At 30.6% G+C, this 25603-nt stretch overlaps 5 protein-coding genes across 12 annotated transcripts in view; 2 read left to right on the forward strand and 3 right to left on the reverse strand.

Annotated features, from left to right (window-relative positions):
* Nucleotides 1-3815, forward strand: part of LOC108686532 (transmembrane protein 208) — a 4430-nt gene extending 615 nt beyond the window's left edge. The window contains exons 2-6 of one of the 2 annotated variants that reach the window (XR_001931707.1): nt 2090-2239; nt 2407-2543; nt 2786-2870; nt 2976-3186; nt 3282-3815. Coding sequence is in view for 1 of the 2 variants with exons in the window: in XM_018191885.1 (XP_018047374.1) it covers nt 2090-2239; nt 2407-2543; nt 2786-2870; nt 2976-3113 (510 nt within the window). In the remaining variant the exon portion in view is untranslated. Of the gene's footprint in view, nt 1-2089; nt 2240-2406; nt 2544-2785; nt 2871-2975 lie in introns of both variants that reach the window. The other variant, XM_018191885.1, reaches the window with a different exon arrangement.
* Nucleotides 3816-6274: 2459 nt separating this feature from the next.
* LOC108686579 (protein abrupt-like) lies at nt 6275-7825 on the reverse strand. Its single transcript, XM_018191953.1, has 3 exons — nt 7631-7825; nt 6980-7559; nt 6275-6839 (listed from the first exon to the last, which is right to left on the reverse strand). The coding sequence occupies exons 1-3, from the start codon at nt 7823-7825 to the stop codon at nt 6556-6558; spliced, it is 1059 nt and encodes a 352-aa protein (XP_018047442.1). The 3' UTR covers nt 6275-6555.
* Nucleotides 7826-9897: 2072 nt separating this feature from the next.
* Nucleotides 9898-13788, reverse strand: LOC108686525 (probable splicing factor, arginine/serine-rich 7). Of its 5 annotated transcripts, none has more exons than XM_018191876.1 (4): nt 13568-13788; nt 13049-13475; nt 11129-11909; nt 9898-10479 (listed from the first exon to the last, which is right to left on the reverse strand). In XM_018191876.1, exons 2-4 carry the CDS (start codon nt 13368-13370, stop codon nt 10095-10097), a joined length of 1488 nt encoding a protein of 495 aa, XP_018047365.1. In that variant the 5' UTR covers nt 13371-13475; nt 13568-13788; the 3' UTR covers nt 9898-10094. The 5 variants fall into 5 exon arrangements, with proteins under 5 accessions (XP_018047365.1, XP_018047362.1, XP_018047363.1 ...); XM_018191873.1 differs by having other exon boundaries at nt 13049-13409; nt 13542-13788; XM_018191874.1 differs by having other exon boundaries at nt 13542-13788.
* Nucleotides 13789-14354: 566 nt separating this feature from the next.
* On the forward strand, nt 14355-20886 carry LOC108686636 (protein salvador homolog 1-like). 3 transcript variants are annotated; one of them, XM_018192066.1, is made up of 8 exons: nt 14376-14391; nt 14485-14919; nt 15689-15765; nt 17899-18026; nt 18197-18427; nt 19893-20117; nt 20194-20499; nt 20607-20886. In XM_018192066.1, the coding sequence occupies exons 2-8, from the start codon at nt 14829-14831 to the stop codon at nt 20707-20709; spliced, it is 1161 nt and encodes a 386-aa protein (XP_018047555.1). In that variant the 5' UTR covers nt 14376-14391; nt 14485-14828; the 3' UTR covers nt 20710-20886. The 3 variants fall into 3 exon arrangements, with proteins under 3 accessions (XP_018047554.1, XP_018047555.1, XP_018047556.1); XM_018192065.1 differs by having other exon boundaries at nt 14355-14919; XM_018192067.1 differs by lacking the exons at nt 14376-14391; nt 14485-14919 and having other exon boundaries at nt 15702-15765; nt 17819-18026.
* Nucleotides 20676-21470, reverse strand: LOC108686639. Its single transcript, XM_018192068.1, has 3 exons — nt 21175-21470; nt 20942-21102; nt 20676-20705 (listed from the first exon to the last, which is right to left on the reverse strand). Exons 1-2 carry the CDS (start codon nt 21350-21352, stop codon nt 20942-20944), a joined length of 339 nt encoding a protein of 112 aa, XP_018047557.1. The 5' UTR covers nt 21353-21470; the 3' UTR covers nt 20676-20705.
* Between the last annotated feature and the right edge of the window lie 4133 nt (nt 21471-25603).

Below are 25603 nucleotides of genomic sequence, written 5' to 3' on the forward strand. Positions count from 1 at the left end.
AACTTCTGACTATAGATTTGTAGAATCGACTTAATGGTCCATATCCACACAAATTTGCATAGTCGCATAAACGCATAAAGAAAATTATCCAATCACATTTTACATGCGATTTTATAAGAGAAATGCAATTGAATAATTTTCTGTATGCATATGTGTACCCTAATGGTGTGGATATACCCTAATTTGTGTGAATATACCCTAATGGTTGCCTAATTCTACTTCAGCCAATCACTATGTAGCGAGTCTATCACAATTGGCTGAAATAGAATCGGACAACTATTGATCGTAATCGTTAACCCGTAATCTGATTGCATTTTCGGCCTGATCGGGTTTGCAACCTGAGTTGGAAGATGCTTTACTATTGATTGACGTTACACGCTCTACCAATAGGAGAACACGAAATATAATGAATTCAATCCAATGTATCGATTATGTAATTTTCTCTAAGATGGAAACATGAAAAGTGAAAATTTTTTGACGAGTGTGTGTATATATATATACATACATACACATGTAAGCATACATACACATACATTCATACATAAAAATGTTCATTTTTCACGTTTTCTCTAAAAAAAAAGTTACATGATCGCGTTATTTACTGAAAAAAATAATAAATAATTTATAATATATCGATAAGTTATTTTTTCCGTTACAAGTAACGAATAAAAGTAACTAATTACAAATAAAAAGTTATTTTTTTCAATAATGAATAGAGTTGCCAATTCTCGGTCGCACGAAAAGAGCATATATACATTGATTAACAAAAAGAGTATACTTTCGAAAAAAAAAGAAAAAAATGAGGTGGTTTTTTTTATTTTAAATGCTGAATGTAATAGAATGAAATTTCTAAAATGTAATTTTGATTGATTTTATTCAATAAAATTTTTCATAAAATTATAAATGTTTATTCACATTTTACTTTTTAATGAGATTTTTTAACGTTAATAGAACTGAGAAAATAAAATTGATTCATATATTCCACGTACTTTGCAACTTATAAGTTTTTTCAACAAATATATATAACCAAATCTTTAATAAAATCCCTATAATATATAATACATTTATTTATATATTACAAACATGTTTGTAATATATAAATAAATGTATGTATAAATATTTATACATTACATGTTCAAAGCGAACACAGTACAAGCCAAGTAAAACTTTTTTATACAATAATAAAATAATAAATATTAAATAATTTTTTTAATTTTGTCTTATTTTTTTCCAAAAAAACTACAATATATAAAAAAAAATAAAATATATATGCAATAAGTGAAAAGTAAGAATACACTATTTTTCGACTTCAAAAAGAATATGGGAGATCGAGGCTAAATGGGCACTGAAGCTAAGCTAGCATTTGAATTTTGAGTGGCAAAAATATCTTATGAGTTCCCAATTTATTTTGTAGAAGGCATCTTGTGTGTCTTCTTTACTAAGGAAGTTTGGTTAGTTCGGATGTTATTATGTTTAGATAGTTAAACGTGTTTTCGATCAAGTCAAAAATAATTTTTGAAATTTCATTTTTCGAATCACATTTTTGTGTATATGGATGAAATAAAATTGCAAACACTAAAACTTTTTATTGCCATCTTATAGTCTTATAATCACTCTATAAAACGTTAATAATTATTTGACTAAAATTGTTTATTTTATTATTGAAAACTGCAATTGAAAAGAAAGTCCTCATTTAGTCTTGGTCTCCCTTATGTACTCTTAAAAGATTATGGTTAGCAATTCTAGTAATGAGTGACTTTTCCAACTAATATTAAAATTATCGTTATAAAAAGATTTGCAACATCAAATTGTTATTATAACAAAGTAAAATGTATTTCTATTTCCCGTTAAAATCTTTTTTAACTTTAACATTACACAAAAGTAATGAAAAAGATCACGAATTTAAGTAACGATAATGCGTTACTTTTTAAAATTAGTGACAAATAATAGTAACAATTAAGTTTAACATTTAAAAAAAATTAGTAGTAACATCTATTTTTATGAATAATGTTCTCAATCCCGAATACTCGTAATGTAAATCATAGCTTAGAATTAACTGGACGTAATTCCTGAACGTACCCCTGTACAGACAAAGAAAGGTAAAGTATTGACCAAAGGAGCAAAGCAAATAAAGGAAGAGAATGTCTCTACGCTGAGTTTTTACATCTACATGGCTTTAGGCGCAATGGGAATATACTTCATAACGATGATGTTGCGTGAATTCAACGCACTGACAATAGTAAGTTGAATCTCGTGTCTGATGAGGGTGAATCTGATGAGCTCCGATGGGCTCGTTGTAGGAGCTATAGTTGAGCATACATTGGAGCATTCGACGCGAACAAATCTATGGATACCGATATAACTCTATAGCTATATGAAATCCCTAACTGTGTATTATTGTTACAGAGTCTAATGGCATTTTCTGCAATTATATATATAGGAAGCTACCAATTCATGTCGTACATGGCTCGCGCCACGTACTCTGAATCTGGCCAGCTCCTGGATCCAGGTGTTGATCTCAATATGGAAGGTGGTATAGCAGAGTAAGTTTTTGCTATAACTGTACTCTTCTCATCGTTATTACTTTCTCCCTAGATAGCATGAGGACATCCAGTATTGGACATTCACTTCTTGGAATGTTCATAGAATGTCCAAATTAGATCTGTCAGATTCATGAAATATATATTTGTTATATGAATTGAATTTAAAATGGATATCCTTGGAATGTCTACTGTTATCTGGATCCTATTGTTTATTGAACAAAATATCATAATTTTGTTTACAGACATTTCAAAGATTTAATCATATTAACGTCAGGAGTGCAAATTCTGTCCCTTATTTCGAACTACTTTTGGTTATTGTGGCTTTTGGTAGGTATTTCGATAAATCATTTGCATTGCTTTTCTTATTCAATGTCACAAAAAGACCGCATATATGTGGAATTCTTGTTATTGCATATTTTGGAAATTCTACAGGTACCATTGAGGGGAAGCTGGGTGCTCTGGAAACAAATTTTGGCTCCGTGGTTCTTTGCTCAGCCACAAGTACAATCTGAGATGAACGAAAAGAAAATGCGCAAGTTAGAAAGGAAAATGGCAAAGCGATATCAATGAAATTGAGCAACTTCGTTGCTATACAATAAGAAAATTCCATTGAATTATACCTGATTTAACCAAGGGGATGGTAGTAAGTTCAAAAAACTGGAAAGAGACAAAAATTTAGAAAATTTAAGATTTTTTTCTTGTCAAGAAAATTGAGACTGTGGTTCGACATTTATATAGGATAAATATTAAATGAAACAAGATTTTGGAGGTTTTTACAAAAATGTACGAAACAAGGAAACACTTTCACAGAATTAGGAGGAAAATGGCAAAATGAGAGATAGATTTTTCGCCTTTACTTCTTTGCATTTTAAACAATTGATTCTCGGCAGACTGCAATCCATTTTATTATGTCTATAAGTAACGAGACATTTCTTATTCGATAGTATTTGTAAATTCATTCCTATATAAAAAGTCGGAAGCAATACTAAATTATATACATTATTGGAAAGTTAATCTTAATTAAATATATTCAAAAAGAGATATTACATTAAAGTAGGAAAATAAAGAAAATCTTAAAGTCATTTAAAATTGAATAATAGATGACCGGAATAATCATAAGATCAGTCCAGTGGAACAGTCATAACATACATAATTGTAACTGTTAATAGTAAAAACAAAGAATCCCATGTTCTCAGTGAATTCCATTGATTTTTCCACTAGCTTATAATATATTAATAAATATTACTTCCATCACTTTATTTATATAGGAATAAAACTACTCCTGGATAAGAAATATCTCGATTTGTTAATCTTTATCTAACTTTGTTAATTATGCTAATGTAAATGATCCTTTTGTAATTATAGCGATAATACAGTAATGCTCAATTTTTTTAAATCTTTTATTATATGCGTGAGAATTTGAATAATAAAATGAGAACACACATGCGCGTGCGCGTGTATACAAGTGCCTTCTTATAATAATAATAACAAATGACGTTGAAATATGTTGAAGTGATGGTTAAATAGATAAAAATCAAATAATAATCTATCATACTTGTATGTATTTTACATTTGGTAATTATACAGTTTAGCTATCTCAAAAATCAATTTAAATGAAATTAAGCTTATTTGACACGTTCTTGCATAAAAAAGCGTTATTCTACTTAGCGAACCGAAATATTAATTAGGGTCGTAAAATTATCAAAATATATATTATGGAATGAGAGTTATCCCATTAGTGCTGAGTTCAGAATGTCATCCAGGTACCACTCCATCCTTATTTATCAAACATTAGACAAGAGTGACACTTGGGGACACCCATATGGGAATCTGAACACGCTTTAGGGGGTCCGCACACACTTTTCGAAACAACAATCGAAAGACGTATCATAAGAATTAACCAATTACAGTTACGAATTTTCAAAATCTTTTAGCTTTGATTGATTAACTTTTAGAGTGCCATTACATGAAATGCGGAAACGATAGTAATTCGATTTTACTAGATATTTTTCAATCCTAGTGGAACTAATCCAAATTTCAGTTATCGGAAGCACCCAGAGCCGATTATTTATCTAGTAGAGTCATAAATAAGAATCAATCGTTTGGTGAACAAGTTGCATTCTGAACCTATCGCAAAAAGTGTTGCAACTTTTTTATGATCAGCTATACAGGAACATCTACCAATTATATTTTGTGTACTCATTTGAATTATGATGATGAGTTTACATTTTCGCTCTTCCATATATTATTTACGACATTCATGTTTTGATCATGTTGATCTCTATATCTAGAGAAAGAAGTTACTAATTTAATAAGAAGATACAAAGACTCCGAGAAGCTATATGAGGGATCCGTTTATATTACCGACTAAATCATAATTTTCCACCATGGCCACGACTTCGGGCGAGTGGCAATGGGGAGAATCATGAGAAACGCGCTATGGTTTATTGGAACTTCATACTACACTCTCTCAAATCGGACTTCATACTACACTCTCTTATGGACTTAGAGGATTCTCGTCTCTGATGAATTTTTATCTTAATTAATTTTGTTGACTTATTTTTTACATATTTGAAATTGTTTAGTATATATAACATGGTCTCTTATTATTATATTTTTTGTTTAATCTTTTGCATTATTTTTATTCATTAAAATATTACTTATTATTTATTAAAATTATTTGTGTAAGATTTAAAATTTAATTTGTTATTATTATTTGTTAGAACTGATAGAGACCAAGTAAAGATCAAAAACATTTTTCCATATGTTAAGTACAATATATGAACTATTAAAAATTGTTTATATCTATGTGCTTATATTATGTGCTCCTTTCTAGTCGTTTTGTTTTTTAAATTTACTGTTGTAAAATAAGAGTCAATTTTTATACTTTTTTAGTCTATTCTGAAACTTCACAATAGTAATTTCACTATCGTTACGCAGGTATTACACATGCTAAAAAAGTTACGCAATGACAGCAGAATAATACCGAACTGTCATTAAGAAGTTACAGAATAGATCTACAGAAAAAAAATATAAAGAAAATTTTTGGAAATATCAAGATGTTTTTAATAAAGCAATATTTGCAATCATTTTATATAGAACGTAAAATATATCGAAAATTCCTCTTTCGATGATCAAAATTGGCATATTTAAAATTATAATATTTAAAATTGAATTATTCCTAATCAAAAAATGAAATAAAGCATGACGAAAAACTATCGACAAAGCTATCAAATTGAAATCAATATGATTTTATTCCGAAAAGATAATTTTCGATATATTTTATAAGTATACTCTTGCTATGGTCCACTTGATGCCATAAATGCTTTAAAGCATTCTTTGATTAATTAATAAAATTCTTTCTTCTGATCAAATGCTCAATCAAATAGTCAATCAAATGCTTCGAAGCATTTGTAGCATTAAATGGACTATACACTTTATTAAGTGTAGATACTTTATTGAAAATCTTTCTATTTTAATATATTTTATAATATATTTTGTAATAATTTTCGTATATTTTCTCGCTTATGGCGTTATCATTTTGAAAATCTGTAATGAATGGAAAGTACCTTAAGCTAGTATACTCAGAACTGCAAATCTTGAGCATTGACTTAGACTGAAAATATCTAAATTTATATCTCTAATCATAGATTTTATTACAAATGTTTTTGTTCCATTACTATATTATTATGGAGCCAATTATATATATAGCGACAATTATATACAGGTAAGATACCAAGTATTCTAAAAGATTTGAAGGAATTATTCCTCCCACAAATTCACTTAGTATTCACTCTGTATACATACAATAGGTATGCATATAATACAAAAATATAATTTTTATTCAGATTTAGATAAAAAATATGTTGTCTCTTTCTGACTAAACGTATTACCTGTTCCAATTGCTGGATATCGATGTGTGCGTGCATGCACAAACAGCACACACGCGCGCGTGTAAACACATACACACATGAAGACAAAATATCTTGATATAAATATGTCTTTAAATGCATCATTGGACCAGTCTTTCTTTAATATCAGTGTCTAGACCCTTCTTTTTTCGATAATTGTATTCTGATTGATAACTCGGTGGATGATTATGTTCGTGCACCCCCGTCGGCATAAATCTCTCAGCGATCACAGAACATTTACCACGGCAACCGCGATGCTGCTCCGCGCAACGGTAGTGTGAGCTATTATATACTTTAGAACGAGAGGTCATGTTGTACACGTATCCTTCATGGACCAATTGTGGTCTACCTCTGGCAGATAATCTGTAGACCACTGGTTCCACATCTATATCAAAAAATTTATATCAATTTTCTTTTAATCAAGATTCATTTCACAACAATCAAATGATTAATAATTTAATAATAAAAATCTTGCAATCAATAAATCAATATTTCATTATGTTTATGAATAATATAATAAAATACCTGACTGTAGTAATGAGGTTCCTTCCAAATTTTGTTCGTTAGACAACTCAATTATTTTTTCACTATTATTAATAGCCTTAGTAGTCTTATTACATCTATCCTTTTCATAATTGGAATCATTCACATTATCTGATTTGTCATTGTTATCTGACAAAAGACAAATATCATCCTGGCTATCAACATTTGATTCATTTTTTAACTTTTTGATCGAATTATAATTGTCCTCGACCATCTGTTTCTTTCTCGTTTTATTGTTCCTGTTGGTTATCCTGCGAGAGTGTACAGATTCATCTGGAATTTTGTTCTTGCCTTCTTTCTCGCTTAGAACATCAGATAAAGCATTTACATCCTTGAAATCATGTGAATCTGACACATTGACATAATCATTTAACAATGATATGATGTGTCCCTCACCACCTTCTAATCCTTTTATTTGCAGCATTTGTGCAACTTTTAGGAAAGTAGACAAGTCATCCTGTTTTATATTCACTTCTCCTTGATACATGAACTTCAATAGAGATATTACTTCTGTATGCTTTACATCTTTCAATATTATCACTGGATGTTGACAAGGATTTTCCTGTAAAACAACTTGAGGTGTTACTTAAGTACAATTTTATTTACACGGCATTGTTAACAATAAAGTCATACCTTGAATATATTTTTGAAGTAAGGACTGCATACAGACAGAACTAGCTTGTGGGCAGCTAATAATTGTCCCTCTACAGCAATTGTTACATCAACCAAATTGTTCTCATTCAAATGAGAAAGAAAGCCTGAAGTCAAATTGTTGCAAAAATCATTCCATCTCAAAGAAAATTCCTTTGATGACAATTTCGTAGTCATGTTTCTCTATAAAAGAATTAATTTTTAATGATCTAAGCCCTTAAATAATCATGAAAAGGATTTCTTACAATCTAATATTATTAAACACATGTAATGTAAAAAAAAAATAAAAACATAAATATTTATAAAATATTATGTTTTCAAATGTGTTAGAAGGAATTATTAAACAAAATATTAAATTCTTTAGTTTTTCAACAATTAATTTAATATTAAGTATTAATTTAATATGAAATTAATGATTATACATAGAATTAACCTAATACTTAACCCATATCTTCCTATTATCACTAGTGAGCAGTGATTCCTTACTTTTTCCCAACTTGTGAGTCTTTCGGTAATATCATAACTTACACTATATTTTATTTTCCAAATGAAGTTTAAACATTTGTTTTAGAAAGCTGAATGTAGATTTGTGAATTTTTAGAGAATTTTTGAACTATTTTAAATAAGTGAACATGAATGAATTCTAGTGACTCATGATGGTAAGAATGAGGCATGGTATTATAAGATTTAAAAAATAATAATAAAAACAATAATAAATAACAATATATTTTTGATATCTTTATAATAAAAACGGATAATTAAACAGTTCAAAAATATTTAAAAATAAATAAAGGAAACGCAAAATTACCTTAAGATTTTAGCAGATATTAAAAAGTAACATGTATTATTTTCTTTATTTTTATTGTTTTCGTTTAATATAATTGCATATGTGTTCGGTTATCGTTTTTAATGTTGTCACAAATCATTCAAATGGCCAAACGGTACCATAATGGACTTGCTACAATAAAGCGGCATCTACAATGAAATTTCAAGATATAATACCTACTGCACACTGGACACGAGCGTTGAGCGACGAGCTATATCCAATGAAAACTCTGCTTTTTCTCACCTGATGATGCAGAGTTTTCATTGTAAAAATTGCCTCGTTGATTGGTTGCTGCTTCTGCTGCTTGAAGTTGATGCTTTCACCTTAACTCGCAGAAGTGCCAACAGCAGTTTAATATATTAGGACTTCTTCTCTCTTCTTCTATTTTGTATTTAATTATCACGTTGGCTATCATGACGATTAAGTTAAGATCATTCTACATTGGTCGAATCATAGATCGCAAGTCACAAGCTTGTTGCTTCAGCCAATCCAACGCTTCAATTTTAAAGTCATGATGCTTTCGATATCAATGTAGAATGATCTTAAGCAAGGACGGATTCTTGCATAATGCTTAACACATAATGCATAAGAAAATGTATCAAAGTTTTTTTTCTTCTTTTTCATAAAAAATAATAAGAAATAAAGAACTCTGATGGGCTTTTTACAATAAGTCATTAATCATAAATAAAAAATTGACGACTTTGATTAATCAATTTTGAACTTTTGACTTCTAATTTACGACTAATAGTTTATTACAGAAGGCCCATGATTAGTTGGATTTCTAGTCTTGCTTCCTACTTTAAGTGAGGAGCACAGACTCTTATATAATGCATAACAGGATGTCTTATGCGTTATGCAAGAGTCTGTGCTTCTCATTTAACACATAAAACATAAGAAATCCAATCAATCAAAGTTCTTTATTTCATGAAAAGGAAAAAAATGAAGGACTTTGATTAGTACATTTTCTTATGTGTTATGTGATGCATTATGCAAATCTGTACACCCCACTATAAATACGACGCAAGACAAATTTATATGCATGAAACTATAAAATATTTTTCATAAAAATTTGTTCATTAATATATTATTATGCTCACGATTCGAAGTTCGGCTCTGGACGTACTTTAACATGTACCATCGACGGTACATGTAATACAGAATATGTTAAATTAACAGGCACATTGAATTCCTATAATTGATTACAGTAGATATTGAAACATATGGTCTATTTTCTACTTAATTTTTTGTACCATTCATTTTTTTTTCTTCACCATTATTATAATATATATCGACGATTAAAGATTTCCTTGGCCAAGTTATTTTAAACGAAGCATTGTTTTTCTAGGTCATCTAAAAACATGCTTAATAGAAATATTTCAAAAAAGGAAAAAGAGGATAAGAAGATCAAACTATCGCCGATTCCCAGAAAAATGAAGATTCATTTGTAAAAACAAACTGAATCTATGATACATTTCGATCAATACATACGAATTGCTTCTTCGAGAGAATGCTATATATCCATATATTTTTGTCACTGCATCAATACATTAGCGATAAAGACAGGTAGTTTGTTGAATTTCACGATACTTGGAAAACTGTATCAATGATGAATGGAGTCCTCTAATTTTCCGAATCCATTGTTTTCTCTTTGCTGTCGTTCTCCGATGCGGATCTACTCTTGTCATCTGATTGTTTAGAATCCGATTTGTCACTCGATCGCTTCTCCTTGTTAGATTTCTTCTCGCTTCTACTGCTCTCTTTCTCGGCCCTCTCCCGATCACTATCGCTTCTCTTACCATTGTCTGACTTATCTTTGCTGCGCCTTTCTCGATCTTTATCCTTGGTCTTGTCCACGGAATATTTGGATTTGGATGATCTGGATTTAGATTTTGAACGTGACCGCCTAGACCTGGATGTAGAGCCCTTGCTTCGTGAACGTGAACGACTGCGACGACGCGGTGATCTCTTCTTCCGCTCTTTTGACCTAGATGGTGATCGACGTGACCTTTGACGAGATAAAAAGTTAATACATGTATTAATAAATGTATTAAAAATATACTAATCTCTTTAAAGACGGAGATTTCATTCGCATCCTGATTTCCTTTTTTCCATACTGAAACATTTTTCTACAATATACTTTATATTTTTCTAGAATTTGTGAATTCCATCACTCGCATTACGCGAGTTCATTCAGTGTATATTAAAAGCTGCTTTATATAAAATATCTCAGTGCAGTAATATAATATAATCAACTTTGAGAACAAAATAATATTATGTTAAATAATATTATGTTAAATAATGTATATTATGTTAAATAATGTGACAATATCATTAATAGATATATTTAATCGTATAAAATATTCATTTATTGGGTTGTCCGGAAAGTTCGTGCCGATATTGAAGGAAAATTGAAACGCAGAAAATTTAAATTTTAGTATACATTTATTCAATTATATAGGTTAGTCGGCACGAACTTTCCGGACAACCCAATACTTTTATATTTAACTTTACACTAATTTCATGTTCAGCTTTTAGTATTCACTGATCACTCGTAGTGCAAGAATGACCGAATTCGCTATACACTAAGTAGAATTCAATATATGTGTGTGAATACAATATGACTTTGGCAAAGACAAAAGATTGTTTAGTTATACCTCGACCTTCTTGATCTGCTACGCGAACGGTGACGACTACGCGAATTGCTGCGTCGTCTCGATGGAGAGTTGCGCCTGCGATCCTTCGATCGAGACCGTTTGGAGCGCGAACGCGATCGACGCCGATGACGAGATCGCGAGCGTCGGTGGCGCGATCGTGAACGCTTACGTGATCTCGAGCGTCGGCTACGTCCGCGGGATCGCGAACGAGACTTACGGCTGCGCGAGCCACTTCTGCTTCGCTTATCCTTGGAAAGCATACCGATCATCGGGTCGATTGCCGCAGAGATGAGATTGTGTGCCTCCTTTACCCGCGACATTGCTTCTTCAATTTCCTTTTGTGCAGCTTCGTTGCTCTTTGCCTCTGGTTTGGCAATTGCTTGCGTTGAGTGGTATAGCTTGATCGATCGTTCTGCAAACTGCTTTCCATTCAGCAGCAACGCCGCAATCACAGCTGCCTGTTCAGACAGCTCCACCAGCGCATAATGATCAGCATCTGAGTCCCTACTGCACATACGCAGGTACTTGATCTCTATGTTGTTGTTGCTGAAGAAGTCCAACAGCTGCTCAGGGCTCACCGATGTATCCAAATTTGCTACCACAAGCGTCCGACGAATCTCTTCGATACGTCTGCTGTCCAAATGACCTGGTAGGTGTGGATAGGACGGCAAGCTATTCGCCTCTAGCTTGGGATCCATCGTGGTAATGACATGATTTGGAGGAATACCTTCAATAGCATTCACAACGTTCGGTGGTAACTTTGGTTCTGATGGATAGAGACCTAAAAGAATAAAAAAGAGTAAGATCTATGTTAAAAAACGATAAAGCATTTTTTGGAAATTAAGAAAAAGAGTGTTTTCTCTTTTTAAATTTACATACATACAAGGTGCAAATTTGAAGTAAATTTAAAATCAAAATTTGAAACTCAAAGTACTATAGCAACAAAGTTCGAAAAATTAAATAAATAATTACTTGTAAATTTTTATTTTGAGGAAATCCTAAAGACGATTAATCATAATGTAAGTGTCCTCTTCTATAGATTCAAAAATTCTTTTTCAGAATTGAAGTATATATATATATATATATATATACATTAATACCTTTGAGGTGGAGTTTATGCCAAGAACAACAAAAAAAAATTTGAAATTAAAATCCTCTTTATTATTTCTTAGTCCAATATAATGCTCTAGAGCTGTCATGGTATGACAACATTTGCATTCATACAAAACCTAGTTTACAATTGCACAAATAGAATTGTAAAATGATTATAATAAAAATTTATCAATCACAAATAGAGAATATTCGATTGTGATCAATTCTTACAACTATTCACAATTACGCTTACATTGTAAAATAAGCAGTACAATTTGTAAGCAGTACATCTGTACTTACGAAATAGTAGTCCATAGACTAATAGTTTGCATAAAGAATGTAGTTCGTAGAATTAAAATTAGATGTCTAATTAAAATGTTACCATTATACGAAAATTTATTAAATCTATGATGTATATATATATGTGAGATATTGATACAATAATTGAGTAATATGTCAATATCATTGATATATTACTCTACTATCATTGATATATTACTTATATCAGTGATTATTTATAACTGATGATGACTAGATTAAACATTTTACTAAATTTTATTGCAATTTTTTGAGTGTCGCAGACAAAAGGATAAATAAAATAAACAATAAACAAAATAATCAATAAACAAAAATAGCTAATGTAATAGCAAATTGAAAAATAGGCTCCTATAGCTCTTTCTATGCTAGAATTAAATCCTGGTGTTTATCCCTTGTTTTCAGTCTTGCTCTAACAAGATTGTAAAAAGATGGAAGCATTCAGCTCATAAACAAGTGTTGATTTACTTATAGGTATCTATTATAAACCAATAGTTTAAACCATATTTTTACCTGGTACAACTGTGCCATTGTTGGTTAGCTCCAAGGCACGCTGCTCATCCGGAATATCTCCATTTTGATATGGGATCACTATCAATGCACGATCGATAAAAACAGTATTGGTCATGTGTTGTGCCACAGCGACGCAACCCTGATCGTGGAACTTGATGTAGCATATACGCGACTGCACAGGCACGGCGACATCCCTAATCGTTGGGTATAACCTGATGTCCTCGATTTTGCCTAGATACCCGAAAAGTGTTTGCATCTGGTCTTTGGTGGCCTGAGGCGCGATATTTGTCACCTGAACCACCTTCGTTGATCCAACCGCCATTCCGTCCACAGCGATCTGTGATCTCGTATGTGAACAAGGCTATAGAGGTTACGTTTAATGCGAGAGGCTAAATTATCATTTTTTTGTAACGAATACTTTATTATCCTGAAACAAAAGACTGTTTCGAAAAACTCGTTTTTATCTTCAGTGAAAAACACTTTATGTTCGAACCTTTTTCATCGGTTTCCTAAATTCACCTTAATTGACGTTGTTGGGGCAACAAACATAGGGTGCATTCTGAGATATGCATGTAGCGTACTTCGCATTCGTTTTGTCTTAAGGTACCTTTTCATGAGCCGTGGCACAAATTCTCGCATAACGCATAGTGCAAAAGCGAATCAATTAATCATCAGAATCTTTCCCTTCTTTTCATTCCTAGAAAAGAAGAATTTCAATTAGTTGATTCCCTTATGCACTATGCATTATGCATTATGCAAGAGTTTGTGCCAGTCAACGCTTGATATTCGTAGAATTCTTATCACGTGACTTATTATAACACTAAAGATTCCTTTTCATGCTAACACTGACGCTCATTTTCAGTGTCAAAGGCTGTGATCAAAGTCTCGCTACAAACGCTTTGAAGCGTTTAATGGACCAATTAGAAGAAAGAATTTTGCAAACTGACCAATTAAAATTACTTTTTAAAGTAAAAATGCTTCAAAACATTTGTAGCATCGCGTTGTCCGTCACCAAAATATAAGTGATCATAATTGACGCTTGACGAAAATCACGAAAATTGACAAATATCAGCCCGGATCCTCATACAGACAATAGCTTTAACATCGAACGCTGATTGGTGAAAAATGAGTGATGGGGGTAAATTTTACTCCTACAATCTTTTTACCAATGAGTGCTTTGTATCAAAGTGCTGTATGAGGATCCAGCTGATATTCGTCAATTTTTGTCACGTGACTTATTTTACGCCAAAAATGAGCGTCGAGCGTCAGCATGAAAAGGCGCTTTTATACATCATGATATCGCCCATCACTATATCCGATCAATCGTGATGTTCGTGAGATCGGTAATAAAAAATGATATAAATTTATAAAAAACGATATAAATTCATAGAAATCCTATTGTTCTCAATTTATTTCTATCAACTTTTTTTTACCAGATTCCAGAATTGGCTATTGACCTAGCTATGACAGATTTCCTAACCTAAATAATCTGAACTGTAACGGATTAGTATCTCGACTCAAAAGACAGCGATAGTTTTTTCTAAAGAATTCCTAAAATTCGGTTGTTTCATGCAAAAAAACGTCGAATGAGCATAATTTTATCAAAATTAGAGGAAGCTCAACTAAACAATTACCCATAGCTTAATAGGTTAAGTTGTTTTTGTGTTGTTAACGTCATTATATGTACAACGTTTACACTTGACCGAGTTACACGATTCTAATTAGTTCTCGCTCCGATTTAATATTTCTCTCTCGCGCGACTGTCGACAAGACTCGCAACATGTTATCAAGAAAGAATAAAGATCTCAGGACGATCAAGGAGGGAGTAATTGGCAAATATGTGAAGAAAGAAACGCCTCCCGAGATGCCAAGTATGTGTTTCAAGAATCTGCTTTTTGTTCTTTTCTCTTTTTTTCGCTATATGTTCCTTCTTAGCACTTAGATGTTTGCTTGAACTTGGTTTGTTTTTTATAATTGCACTAGTATACTTGTAACTGTATACTTGTACTATAGTATACTTGTACTGAAAATGATAGTAGATGCATATTTAGAGTTGGACGAAAGCACGAGAAAATTTTTTAGTATAATACATGTAGCAGAGCGATAAAAAAACAAGTCTATGTAAATATTCGGTTTTGCAAAGTATTCCTCATTACTCTTGCCGTTTCTTGTTTAAGTTGTAAAACAAATATGATTTTACATATAAAGATCGACGACAAATCTATTACTATAGTATAAAATCATTGAGTATAAAAGAGGAAATTTTAAGCTCAAATTAAATTAGGAGAAACATTTTTTTCATTTTACATTTTTGTCATTATGAATTTATCATCCTATTACCTTGTACTTAATTTAATTATAATTGGAAATAGAAAGAGGTTTTCATTGTCATATATATCTTTCAGGAGCATACGTCATTTTCGACATTCACAACGAATTAATATAAAAAATTTTTATGAATATAGAAATTTTAATAAAACATACACAAATTGATTAATTAAATGTATTTCCTTCCCTTTTTTTAAGATAAAATCTTTCATTCTTTCATTTTCTTTCCTCATATATCACCTATATTCTAACTAGTACTATTATTATACTTTGCAAAAGAAATATTATACAACTCATGTTATTTATATTTAGTTATCAATGTGTGGACAACAGAACCGAACAAAAAACCTAGGCGGCGTAACAATCATCCAATGATGCCAAGTTCTACGGTAAAAATTGTATTGTACATAAATGTATTACATACTATATCACATTATGTAATGTTCTTTGAATCCATTAAAAGAATAAAAATAAAATTGAAAGTTTACTCGGCAAATAAGTATTGTTGAGATTTATCAGTATTAAATTATAATATTATTTCTTATTATTTCCAAAAGTAATTTTTATTACTGTCAGTATAAGCAAATCTTTTTATTATTGTCATATATTCACAAAAGATTATTGTAGCCTTTTGCTGAAAAATTTTTTTGTTGATCAATAAATTGTTATAGTGTAATGTTATATGTGATAGGAATTGGAAATTTTAAAAAATAACTAAGTAAATAAGTTACTGTAACTTATTTACTTAGTTTAAATTTTTTGTTTGAATATTAAAAAGTAACAAACAACAGTGACATTAAACCGATATATGAAAACAGGAGGGAAATATTTTTTTAGCCCAAGAGAAAGAGAGAGAGAGAGGGGGGGGGGGAACTTGAGCTTCCTGCACATTTCAGAATGAATTTATACATATACATATCTAGTTTTACAAATTACGAATTAATTAAATTTTCAATTTTAAAACAATCCAGCCGAGATATTTTTCACAATAAATTTTGTAGTACAGAAAACCCGGGTTCGAAATATTATCCAAATGGAGTAATATTTTTCGCAATAAATTATTTATAGTTTTTAAAATATTTATTAGCATCAAATCAGTAACGGCTTTCTAAGATGTTTTGCAGCACTAATATTCAATGAATTCACGGAGAAAAATGTTTGATTAGATTAACTGGAATTCTGATGGAAAATGAATGATCCAGAATTCTGATTAAATTTACTAGAGATCTAGTTGAGATAACCAACATTCAGAATTTCTTTGATCAAATCTACTAGAATTCTAGTAGATTTAATCAGAAGTAAACTTAACCAGAATTCTGCATCGTTCATTTTCCAGAATTCCAATTAATTTGACTAAATATTTTTCTTCAAATGTTGTCAATTAATTTATAATATTCCAGCTTCGATTTAGAACTGTTTAATTGTTTCAAGATTGACAAATAATCGTCGCACAGTTAGTTTGAACTGAAAATTGTATAAATTTATAAAAAATATTCTAATCATAATTTTTTTAACTATGCAATTATATATAATCACAAATGCCGAATACTTTTCTCTCTCTGTATAGTAGTATCATTTACTTATTAAACTGATAAGCAATTTAATAATTTGTGATGCTAATAAGCTTTATAATAATATTGTAATAATCTGAGTTAATGAGAACCTTAAATCTGTAAATAATTTATTGCGAAAAACATTACCTCAGCCGTAATCCTATAAGATTCGTCTTATTTAATTAATCCTACAAGAATTAGCTCATATGTACTGAGGTTCACGGATTATTGATAAATAGTTATTTGATTTCATATAATAGAAAAAGAATATTATGTTTAGATAATTACATGCCTAGCGGAATAATTTTTAATGCAATTTCATCCACTCAACGATAATTCTGTATACTTAAGGATGACTTAATAAGATACATATACTGAACATATAATACATAAACTGAAACGTTTATATTTAAAGGTCACATTGTACAATTAGAAATAAACAAAGTTTTAATTATTAGATCCAAGGTGAGAACTTGCGTTGGCTTCTATGCTCTTTTATATTACACGCACGAGTTAGTAATCCTATAGAATTTCTCTTTAATTTATTTAAGATTTATTTTCATCGACCTAAATTTAAAAAAGTAACTTTAATGGTAACGTTACAAATACATTTTATTCCTTTATTATATAAAATAATAATATTTGCATACATAAATTGCAAAACATAAATTCTGAACATATAATTCTTTAAAAACAGATTCGATAAAAAAGATAATTTATTAATCCTGCAATATAGATTTGTAATTCGTATAATTTTTTTCTACAATAGGTATTTCTCTATTAGAAAAATATTATCTATTAGAATACCACATCAATTTTTTATCTATCAATTTTTTATCGACGGGCTAAGAAAAAGTTATATACGATATATCTCATAATTTCCATAAAGCAGCTGGTCAAGAATCATTGAAACATATAAGAAGACATCTGAAGATGTTGATTTTTATCGATGCTTCTCTCGTGTCATAGTCCATTTCTCCGCAACCTAGTATGGTGCAAAAGTTCGGAAATATGAAAACTACAAACAGCGCCGTTGGTCTGGGCAGCCATGAAGGAAAATATACACCAAATAATTCTGTTCCTGATTTAAGTCAAAGGTTAATAGTAAATTTTACGTTTAATATGATTTTACATAATGATACTTTATAATTATACTGTTAAACAACAATATTTTACACAAAATAAAATTATGAATAATTAATAAGAAAGAACGAAATAAACTTTATCAGGGAATGCCTCCAATTTTATGTTTTTATTTTTATAATAGATTTGCTGGCCTATCTGTTAATACTGGAATGAATGACTGCATGTTTTCGAGGACAGCAACACCCATGTACCATGCCGAACTGTCACCCGCAATGTCACATACTTACATCAATCAATATGCTGGATCCGAGTACCATCTGGATAGGGTCCAGACACCACAAATGCCTTACATGCCTTTCGACATCGACAGTTACGAAGATTATAATCACTCCATTTATCGTCATAATGCTAGGTATGAGAATAATTTTCGATAGTTTCCATATTTTCATACATGTCTATTTTTTATACTATGAATTGCTTTGAATTATTGTTGCTTTAAATTATAACACACATAAATAACGTTTTGCACATCCTGTTAAGATTTCTGAGTATTCACCTTCACCCATATTGAATTGTGACATTATAAGCGAGAAATAACACGTTGATTTTTTTTACATTTGTAAATAAAACAATTTGTGAATAAAACGGAATAATGAGAGCGCTGTAAAACTTTAAATTAGATTATAATAATGCAATTTTTAATATGATTGTTCTAATCATTCTGCATAAAAAAAGAATTAAGTCAATATAAAAGAACCATTAATAAAAATAGTATTACTTGGATTTTATTGGCATTAAGTAAATAATAAAAATAGCACTATTTGGATTTTATTTTTGATACAATAAGATAATGATGCTCCAGATAATAATTCTTCTATAGATAATGTATATTAAATTGGATAATTTTCTTTCTTTATAAAATAAGGTATAAAATGAGAAAATATTAAATGTTTGATAAAATTGAAAGTTCAGCAAAACCTGCTTGATTTTTTTTTGCAATGTCCATATTTCTCCGAAGCGCTTTCTGTGAACAAATTTTTTCCCATGATTTAATGGCTGCATTCAGCAGAGAAAGCAGCTTCGCAATTATTGTAAAATTCTTCAATATCATTGATTTATAGGCCTGTCCAATTTGATCTCCGAAGTCAAAACACAAAGCTATCGACGCAAGAAAATTCAATAGGAATAAGATTTTAGGAACTGTAAAGTGTTGATAAGCGTCACTCATAAGAGGAACACCAGGTGATGAGATCGGGGATTTTTATGTGCTTTTTAATAAAATTTATACAAAATTATACTGATATTTTTATTTATACAGTATATTTTTTAAATTATTACAATAATTATTTAAAAAATCGTTTTCTTCGAAGCTATGGGCCAATGGCTGAAACGGCCAGATACGTATCGAGTTTTTTTTTTTTCGCTAAAGAACAGTCTATAAAAAGCGCATCAAAATCCTCGATTCCATCATTTAGTTCCCTTTATCAGATACATTTAAACTTTACAGTCCTCGAAATCTTGCCCACATTGAATTTTTTTGTGTCAATGACATTGTGTTTTGTCTCTGGAGCTTAAATTGGACACGCTTGGTTTATATATTTAGATCTACAAGGAATCAAAAGTAAGAACCAATTGTATTGAACAATTTTATTACGTTATTAATCCAATCCAGATTGATGCAGACCACTCGGGCCGAATATGTTATAAATTTGTAGCATCTCTGTTAAATAATGTTAAAATCATATCATTGAAATTAATACAATTTTTTTATTTTATAATTACGAACATAAAAATTATTAAAAATAAAGAGATTTAATATGAAAATTATTGCTTATGCTTGAAAATATAGTGTTTCAAGTTTTGATTTTCGGTTGAAGCTATAGTAGATGCTATTCGGAAAGATCAAGTTCTCGAAATGAGCAGCAGCAGGATGAGTTGCCTTTGCCACCTGGATGGTCAGTTGACTTCACACTCCGTGGTCGAAAATATTACATCGATCATAATACTAAGACCACGCATTGGTCGCATCCACTTGAAAAAGAGGGTTTACCCACAGGATGGGAGAGAATTGAGTCTCCTGAATACGGCGTTTATTACGTCAAGTGAGTGAACTTGGAAGAGGATTCGACAGGCCATCGATATATGTCACAACAAAAATATCTCGCCTTTCTTTCTCAGCCACATCACGCGCCAAGCTCAGTATGAACATCCGTGTTACCCACATGAGATGCAAGCTGTACGGGTCGTATCACCACCACGGCATACTCACTTTCACTCTCACAGTGTTTTGGTGCCGGCCAATCCATATCTGAATGAGGAAATACCACATTGGCTGTACGTGTACAGCAGAGCCTCAATAGCTTTAGATCGTAAGCTGCGTTGGGAATTGTTTCGTTTGCCCGAGTTGGACTGTTTCAATGCTATGCTCACCAGACTGTATAAGCAAGAACTGGAGGAAGTTGTAATGCGTTATGAGGAATATAGGTGAGAAATAAGTTCGTCGAAACAATGATGATCTACATTATCTTCAATACTAATAATGTATAATCTTATCTTTACATTTTGTATTTTGTATATTTTTGTCTTTGTAGATCGGCATTACTATGCGAAATGGAACAAAGACTGAAAGAATTAAATCCAGAATCTGGTAATTCTAATGTTGGTGCTATTGCTTTACGAAGATCTCTTCCCTAAGAGAGAAGTTTATTAAACAATCAATTGTTATACATTCTTTCTCTTTTGACTGATTAAAGAAAAGTTTCCTGGAAGCTTTATAATAAAAAGCTTTATAATAAATGATTGATAATTCTACTTTGCAAATGTATATATAGTGTAACACCTAAAGAAAATTTTCTTTTTTATAATACAATTATGCAGCAATATACAAAAATGGTTTTTAAAAAATAAGAATTATTAATTGTGTTACCTAAATTTCATTAGCAATCGCTTTTTTATTTTTCTTATTCTCTTTTTCCTGAGTAATCTCGTCCTTACATACAATATCAAAATCATTGGTAAGTGTCAGTCCTGTTACTTGATATACATGCATATTACTAGGTGTCTCACTTAAAAGTCGATAAGATAATCCTACGAAAAAATAAATGTTTCGTCATACTCTTCAATAAAATATCAAAATAAAATCGATAAAAAATGATTTACTTCGTTCTGTAGGGTCTTCTGGCATTTTATGTTTTATAATTTTGTAAAACAAAACACCAAACATATTCCATCCCACGATAGCATAAATTATCGCAAGTTTTCGTCTAATGTTCAAGGCTTCTTGTTTGTTTTTTATTTTGCTTCTTATGAACCATCGTTCCAACAATTTTTTAATCATTTTTTGGAGTTATGTGCGAGCGTAAAAGTCATATAACCTATATAAAAGAACAATGAACTATTAGAAACGTACTCTCACCAGTATGCACATGTCACATAGGTCCAATTTCCATCGAGGGTTCAATCCGGATCAGAATGTAAGAACCAATTAATTGCAGTCGAGCATTCTGTCATTCGACTATAACAGGGGAATACTCGACTGTAGTTGGTTGATTACATTCTGATCTAATTTAAACTCTCGGTGGAAACTAGGCCACATTAAAGACCGTCGAGCCTGGGCAAATTTTCATGAATTTTCTATTAATAGGGCCCGGGAGGCCCAGAGATAATTGAAGAACAATGATGATATCGACAATTAATAAAAATTTATGATTATTAATATAAATATTTTGTTAATACATTATTAAATTTATGATTTTTTTATTATATAAATAAGTATGCACACTTTTAATGCTATAATATCTTATATATTGTCAAAAAATTACAATTTTTTTCTCTGCAGTTATTATCTCTATTGATAATTAACTCGAATGATGATATTAAAATCAGTTTTAAATAAAAACTGAGTATTATTAAGTTTTTAACATATGTCTAACTAATAAATTTAATAAATCGTGCAAAACTAATAAAATTAATACCATATTATTACTTTCTTACTCTTAATCACTTAAATTTTAACAGGCACGCGAACTTCTATAAGTGCTGACCATCTTTTAATAGTAGATGCTTTCCATTTGATGACACAAGTGTCGTTCCTTATCACCCTCTGAATATCAAGAAAGATAAAACGATGCTTATGTCGATCTATGTCATCAAATAGAAAGCATCCAATATCTCGTCGGTGAGCCATGTAGAGGAATCCTAGATTTGTAAGAGAAGCGCGACTGGTGTTAAGTTTTGATTGGTCATTGCAATTACATGATTAGCAGCCAATGATGAACTAATTTCTGTGTACTGTGTAAAAATGGTTGCATAATGGATAATTGGTAAATTTCATAGTCTGCCTTGCAAACGACGCAGACCAGAGAATCTCACAGGGAGAGAGTGGTAAATTGCATCGTGACTTGTCTCCTCTGGACATAGACATCAAAACTCCATAGACATGGAAGAGATTGGAGAAAAAACTGGTCACGTGACCCCTCATCCTGATGTGGGTATTCATGTGATTCAATTTGCCACTCTCTCCCTGTGAGGCTCTCGCGCGATAAAATGAGATGCGGTAACTAATGAACACATTAGCTGTAAGCTTATTGGCCGCATCACATTTTGCCATGCGGCAAGCGTTTCTTCTGCGTCCAGTATGCAGAAGTCATTACGCGAATGACTTATTTTTAGTACTTCTTCTAATAATTTTTAGTATTTTCGCGATACTGACTAAGTCGGTTACGCTTCTCTTATAAATATAAAAGATATCGCCATGTATGCCATGAGTTGAGTTGAGTTATAGCGTTTTTTATTTATAGCGTATATTTTTATCAAAGCTTGGGCTCTTTTTAACATTTACCTTTATCAATCAACCTATCGTACTATAACCCATGATATAAATAGTAAGGTGAACCATTTCCACGAATGCGTAGTGGATTGAAAGTAGTGGAGAGATCTGTCAACCAATCAATTTTTTAGTTCATTTACAGAAATTCATATGATTCGTACTGCAAATAAGTAAACACTGTAAATTAATAATTTTGATTGGTCGAACTCCGCCATTATGCGCAATGGTTCACCTTATATTAGGTGTAGTAAAAAGAAATCCATTATTTTTCCATTGAATGTCATGCAAAAATAATGGATTTCTTATTACTGCACCTAATATATAATAATTCCATTATGCTATAACCTATGAATGAGAGAAAACTAATCAATTTTGGTTTCTACACTTATCCAGTGAAGCACTAAAGGCAAAAACCAACTATTTATTAAAGAATCACGCATAATTACTTTTCTTTGCTGAACGCAGTCAATCAAAAGGAACCAAGATGGCCGATATGAACCAAGTATATCTAGTGCTTTATGCCTAGACTCATTTCAGACTAGACTCATTTCAGACTAGACTCATTTCAGACTAGTTGCTATTTCATTTGTGCGTTATACGAGAAATGTATACAGAGCAGAGAGATTCTCGGGACCTTTTTGTCTCTATCAACAGACTTGAAAAATTCGTCGCACAATAAAAACGCATAAATGAAATATCACCTTAAAGCGGCTAGTCTGGGACTCTGGGTCCCTATTCTTGAAAAATATCGCATACGAAAAACTAGAGATGTACTATAGTTTTTGTAACATATATTATAGCATTTCCCTAGTTTTTTATATGCGATGCTTTTCAAGAAGAGGTCCCGGGGATCGATTCTGTATCTTGACAAAAATTATAAAAGTGAACGAATTTACTAGAATACTGATAATTTCATTAGTCAACACCTAGTAAATTTGCTCATTTTTCACTTCTTTCAAGGTACAGAATTGATCTCCTGTTTCTTGAAAAGTATCGCATACGAAAAACTAGAGAAATGTTATAATATATGTAACGCATACTATATTTCCTTAGTTTTTCGTATGCGATACTTTTCGAGAATAGAGGCCCCCCACTCAGACCAATTGAATGTGATTGGATCTATAAGTAACCAATGAAATTCATTTTTACTTGGTGAACAGACTAGCCGCTTTGTCAACTTGAATATAATCAAATTGGAAAAGCAATAAAAATTTCACAAAATTTTATGAATTGTTAAACGCAATATTCTTTTATTAATTTATATTAAGATTAAATTTACTTAAAGTAACAATCATGTAAAATTATGTGCAGTTTAAAATGCATTATTATACATTGAAAAAATTTACTTTTAACTTCCCAGTAAAAAAATTTTTCATACATGAATATAATTTATATAATTATATAAATATGTACAAACATACATAAACATACATAAATATTCATAAATATAATTATATGAAATATGTCCATAATACGTCCTCATTTCTTTTGTAAAATTACTTTTTAATATACCAAAAATAATAATAAGAAAACATAAAAAATAGTTAAAGGCATAATTTTCGTATTGCTATTTTCAAGAAAAATCAAGTTTGATAAAATATAAAAGGATTGCTCACATACAATTGTATAAACTTATATATACAGTTATGTGTATTGTAATTTTTTTACTTTTCTCCAAACTTGATTTTTTTCTAAAATAAACAATGCGAAAATTATCCCTTTAATTAATTTTCATGTTTTCTCATTATTATTTTTAGTACACTAAAAAGTAATTTTACAAAAAAGAAGGATCTAATATGAACATGCATGAATATATTTCATATATGATTATATATGTTTATAAATATTTATGCACGTTTATGTATTAGATGTAGTAAAAAGAAATCCATTATTTTTGCATGAAATTGAATGGAAAAATAGTGGATTTCTTTTTACTACACCTAATATGTTTATACATGTTTATATACCGGATGTTTCAGATCACCCGTACCATCCTTTTATTTTCGCAGAATAAGGTTCAATCATAAAAGTTGTTGGATTTAAAAAGATTTATCTACTGATCTTATCAGTTTGTGTTTAGGTGGTGCCAAGATCAGGTCAAGGTCACGTCGATTATTTTAAATGGAATATCTTATTTTTGATTCCAGAATCTAATAGACGATTTCGAGAGTTTTCCAAAATATTATAATAAAGTTATTTTTAGTATTCAATGAAAAATAAAATTATTTTTTTTTTCATCGAATGACGATATAATCATTAAAAGTAATGATATTACCTTTAATGATATACAAAGGATTACTGTTTCGTATTTGACATTATTCATACACATACGCACACACACGTACAAAGATCATTGTTCATTTTTATCGTAATGTGTAAAATGGTCATAGGTGGTACAAGATGTACCACAGCAATTTAATTTCAGTAATAAATTCTCGTAATCTTTCCAGAAATTTGATTTTTTTCTCGTGAAAACTTCTTTTCATACAAGTTAAAAATTATCACTTAGGCTATCTGCCAAGATCGATTACATAAATTTATCAAAACATTTATCAAGGTAAAGTAAGAAACGTTTTTTTAATATTTCCCATCTATGATTTACAATATATCGTAAAGAGCAACCGAAAGAATAGAAATAATTTAGACAATTATTTAATAAATGTGTATCTATTTACGCGTAAAGAATCTTTTTTTGGACTCTTACCTACGTCTTCAAAGTCACATTACATTATTTTTACAATAATTTTATATATATATATA

The sequence above is a fragment of the Atta colombica genome, unplaced genomic scaffold (assembly GCF_001594045.1).
Source record: "Atta colombica isolate Treedump-2 unplaced genomic scaffold, Acol1.0 scaffold187, whole genome shotgun sequence".
NCBI classification, from domain to species: domain Eukaryota; kingdom Metazoa; phylum Arthropoda; class Insecta; order Hymenoptera; family Formicidae; genus Atta; species Atta colombica.

Coding starts and splice junctions, on each gene's coding strand:
- LOC108686525 (XM_018191873.1), bottom strand. Junction 11,910..13,048: donor CAATGGCACAGTTGTACCAG/GTAAAAATATGG, acceptor TTATTCTTTTAG/GTCTCTATCCATCAGAACCA. Junction 10,480..11,128: donor AGCAGATCAAGAAGGTCGAG/GTATAACTAAAC, acceptor ATCTCGTCAAAG/GTCACGTCGATCACCATCTA.
- LOC108686636 (XM_018192065.1), top strand. CDS start 14,829: ATGTTATCAAGAAAGAATAAAGATCTCAGGACGATCAAGGAGGGAGTA. Junction 14,920..15,688: donor AACGCCTCCCGAGATGCCAA/GTATGTGTTTCA, acceptor ATTTATATTTAG/TTATCAATGTGTGGACAACA. Junction 18,428..19,892: donor ATTTATCGTCATAATGCTAG/GTATGAGAATAA, acceptor TTTCGGTTGAAG/CTATAGTAGATGCTATTCGG.
- LOC108686639 (XM_018192068.1), bottom strand. CDS start 21,352: ATGATTAAAAAATTGTTGGAACGATGGTTCATAAGAAGCAAAATAAAA. Junction 21,103..21,174: donor AGAAGACCCTACAGAACGAA/GTAAATCATTTT, acceptor ATTTTTTCGTAG/GATTATCTTATCGACTTTTA.
- LOC108686579 (XM_018191953.1), bottom strand. CDS start 7,825: ATGACTACGAAATTGTCATCAAAGGAATTTTCTTTGAGATGGAATGAT. Junction 7,560..7,630: donor ACTTCAAAAATATATTCAAG/GTATGACTTTAT, acceptor GTTGTTTTACAG/GAAAATCCTTGTCAACATCC. Junction 6,840..6,979: donor AACCTCATTACTACAGTCAG/GTATTTTATTAT, acceptor TTTTTGATATAG/ATGTGGAACCAGTGGTCTAC.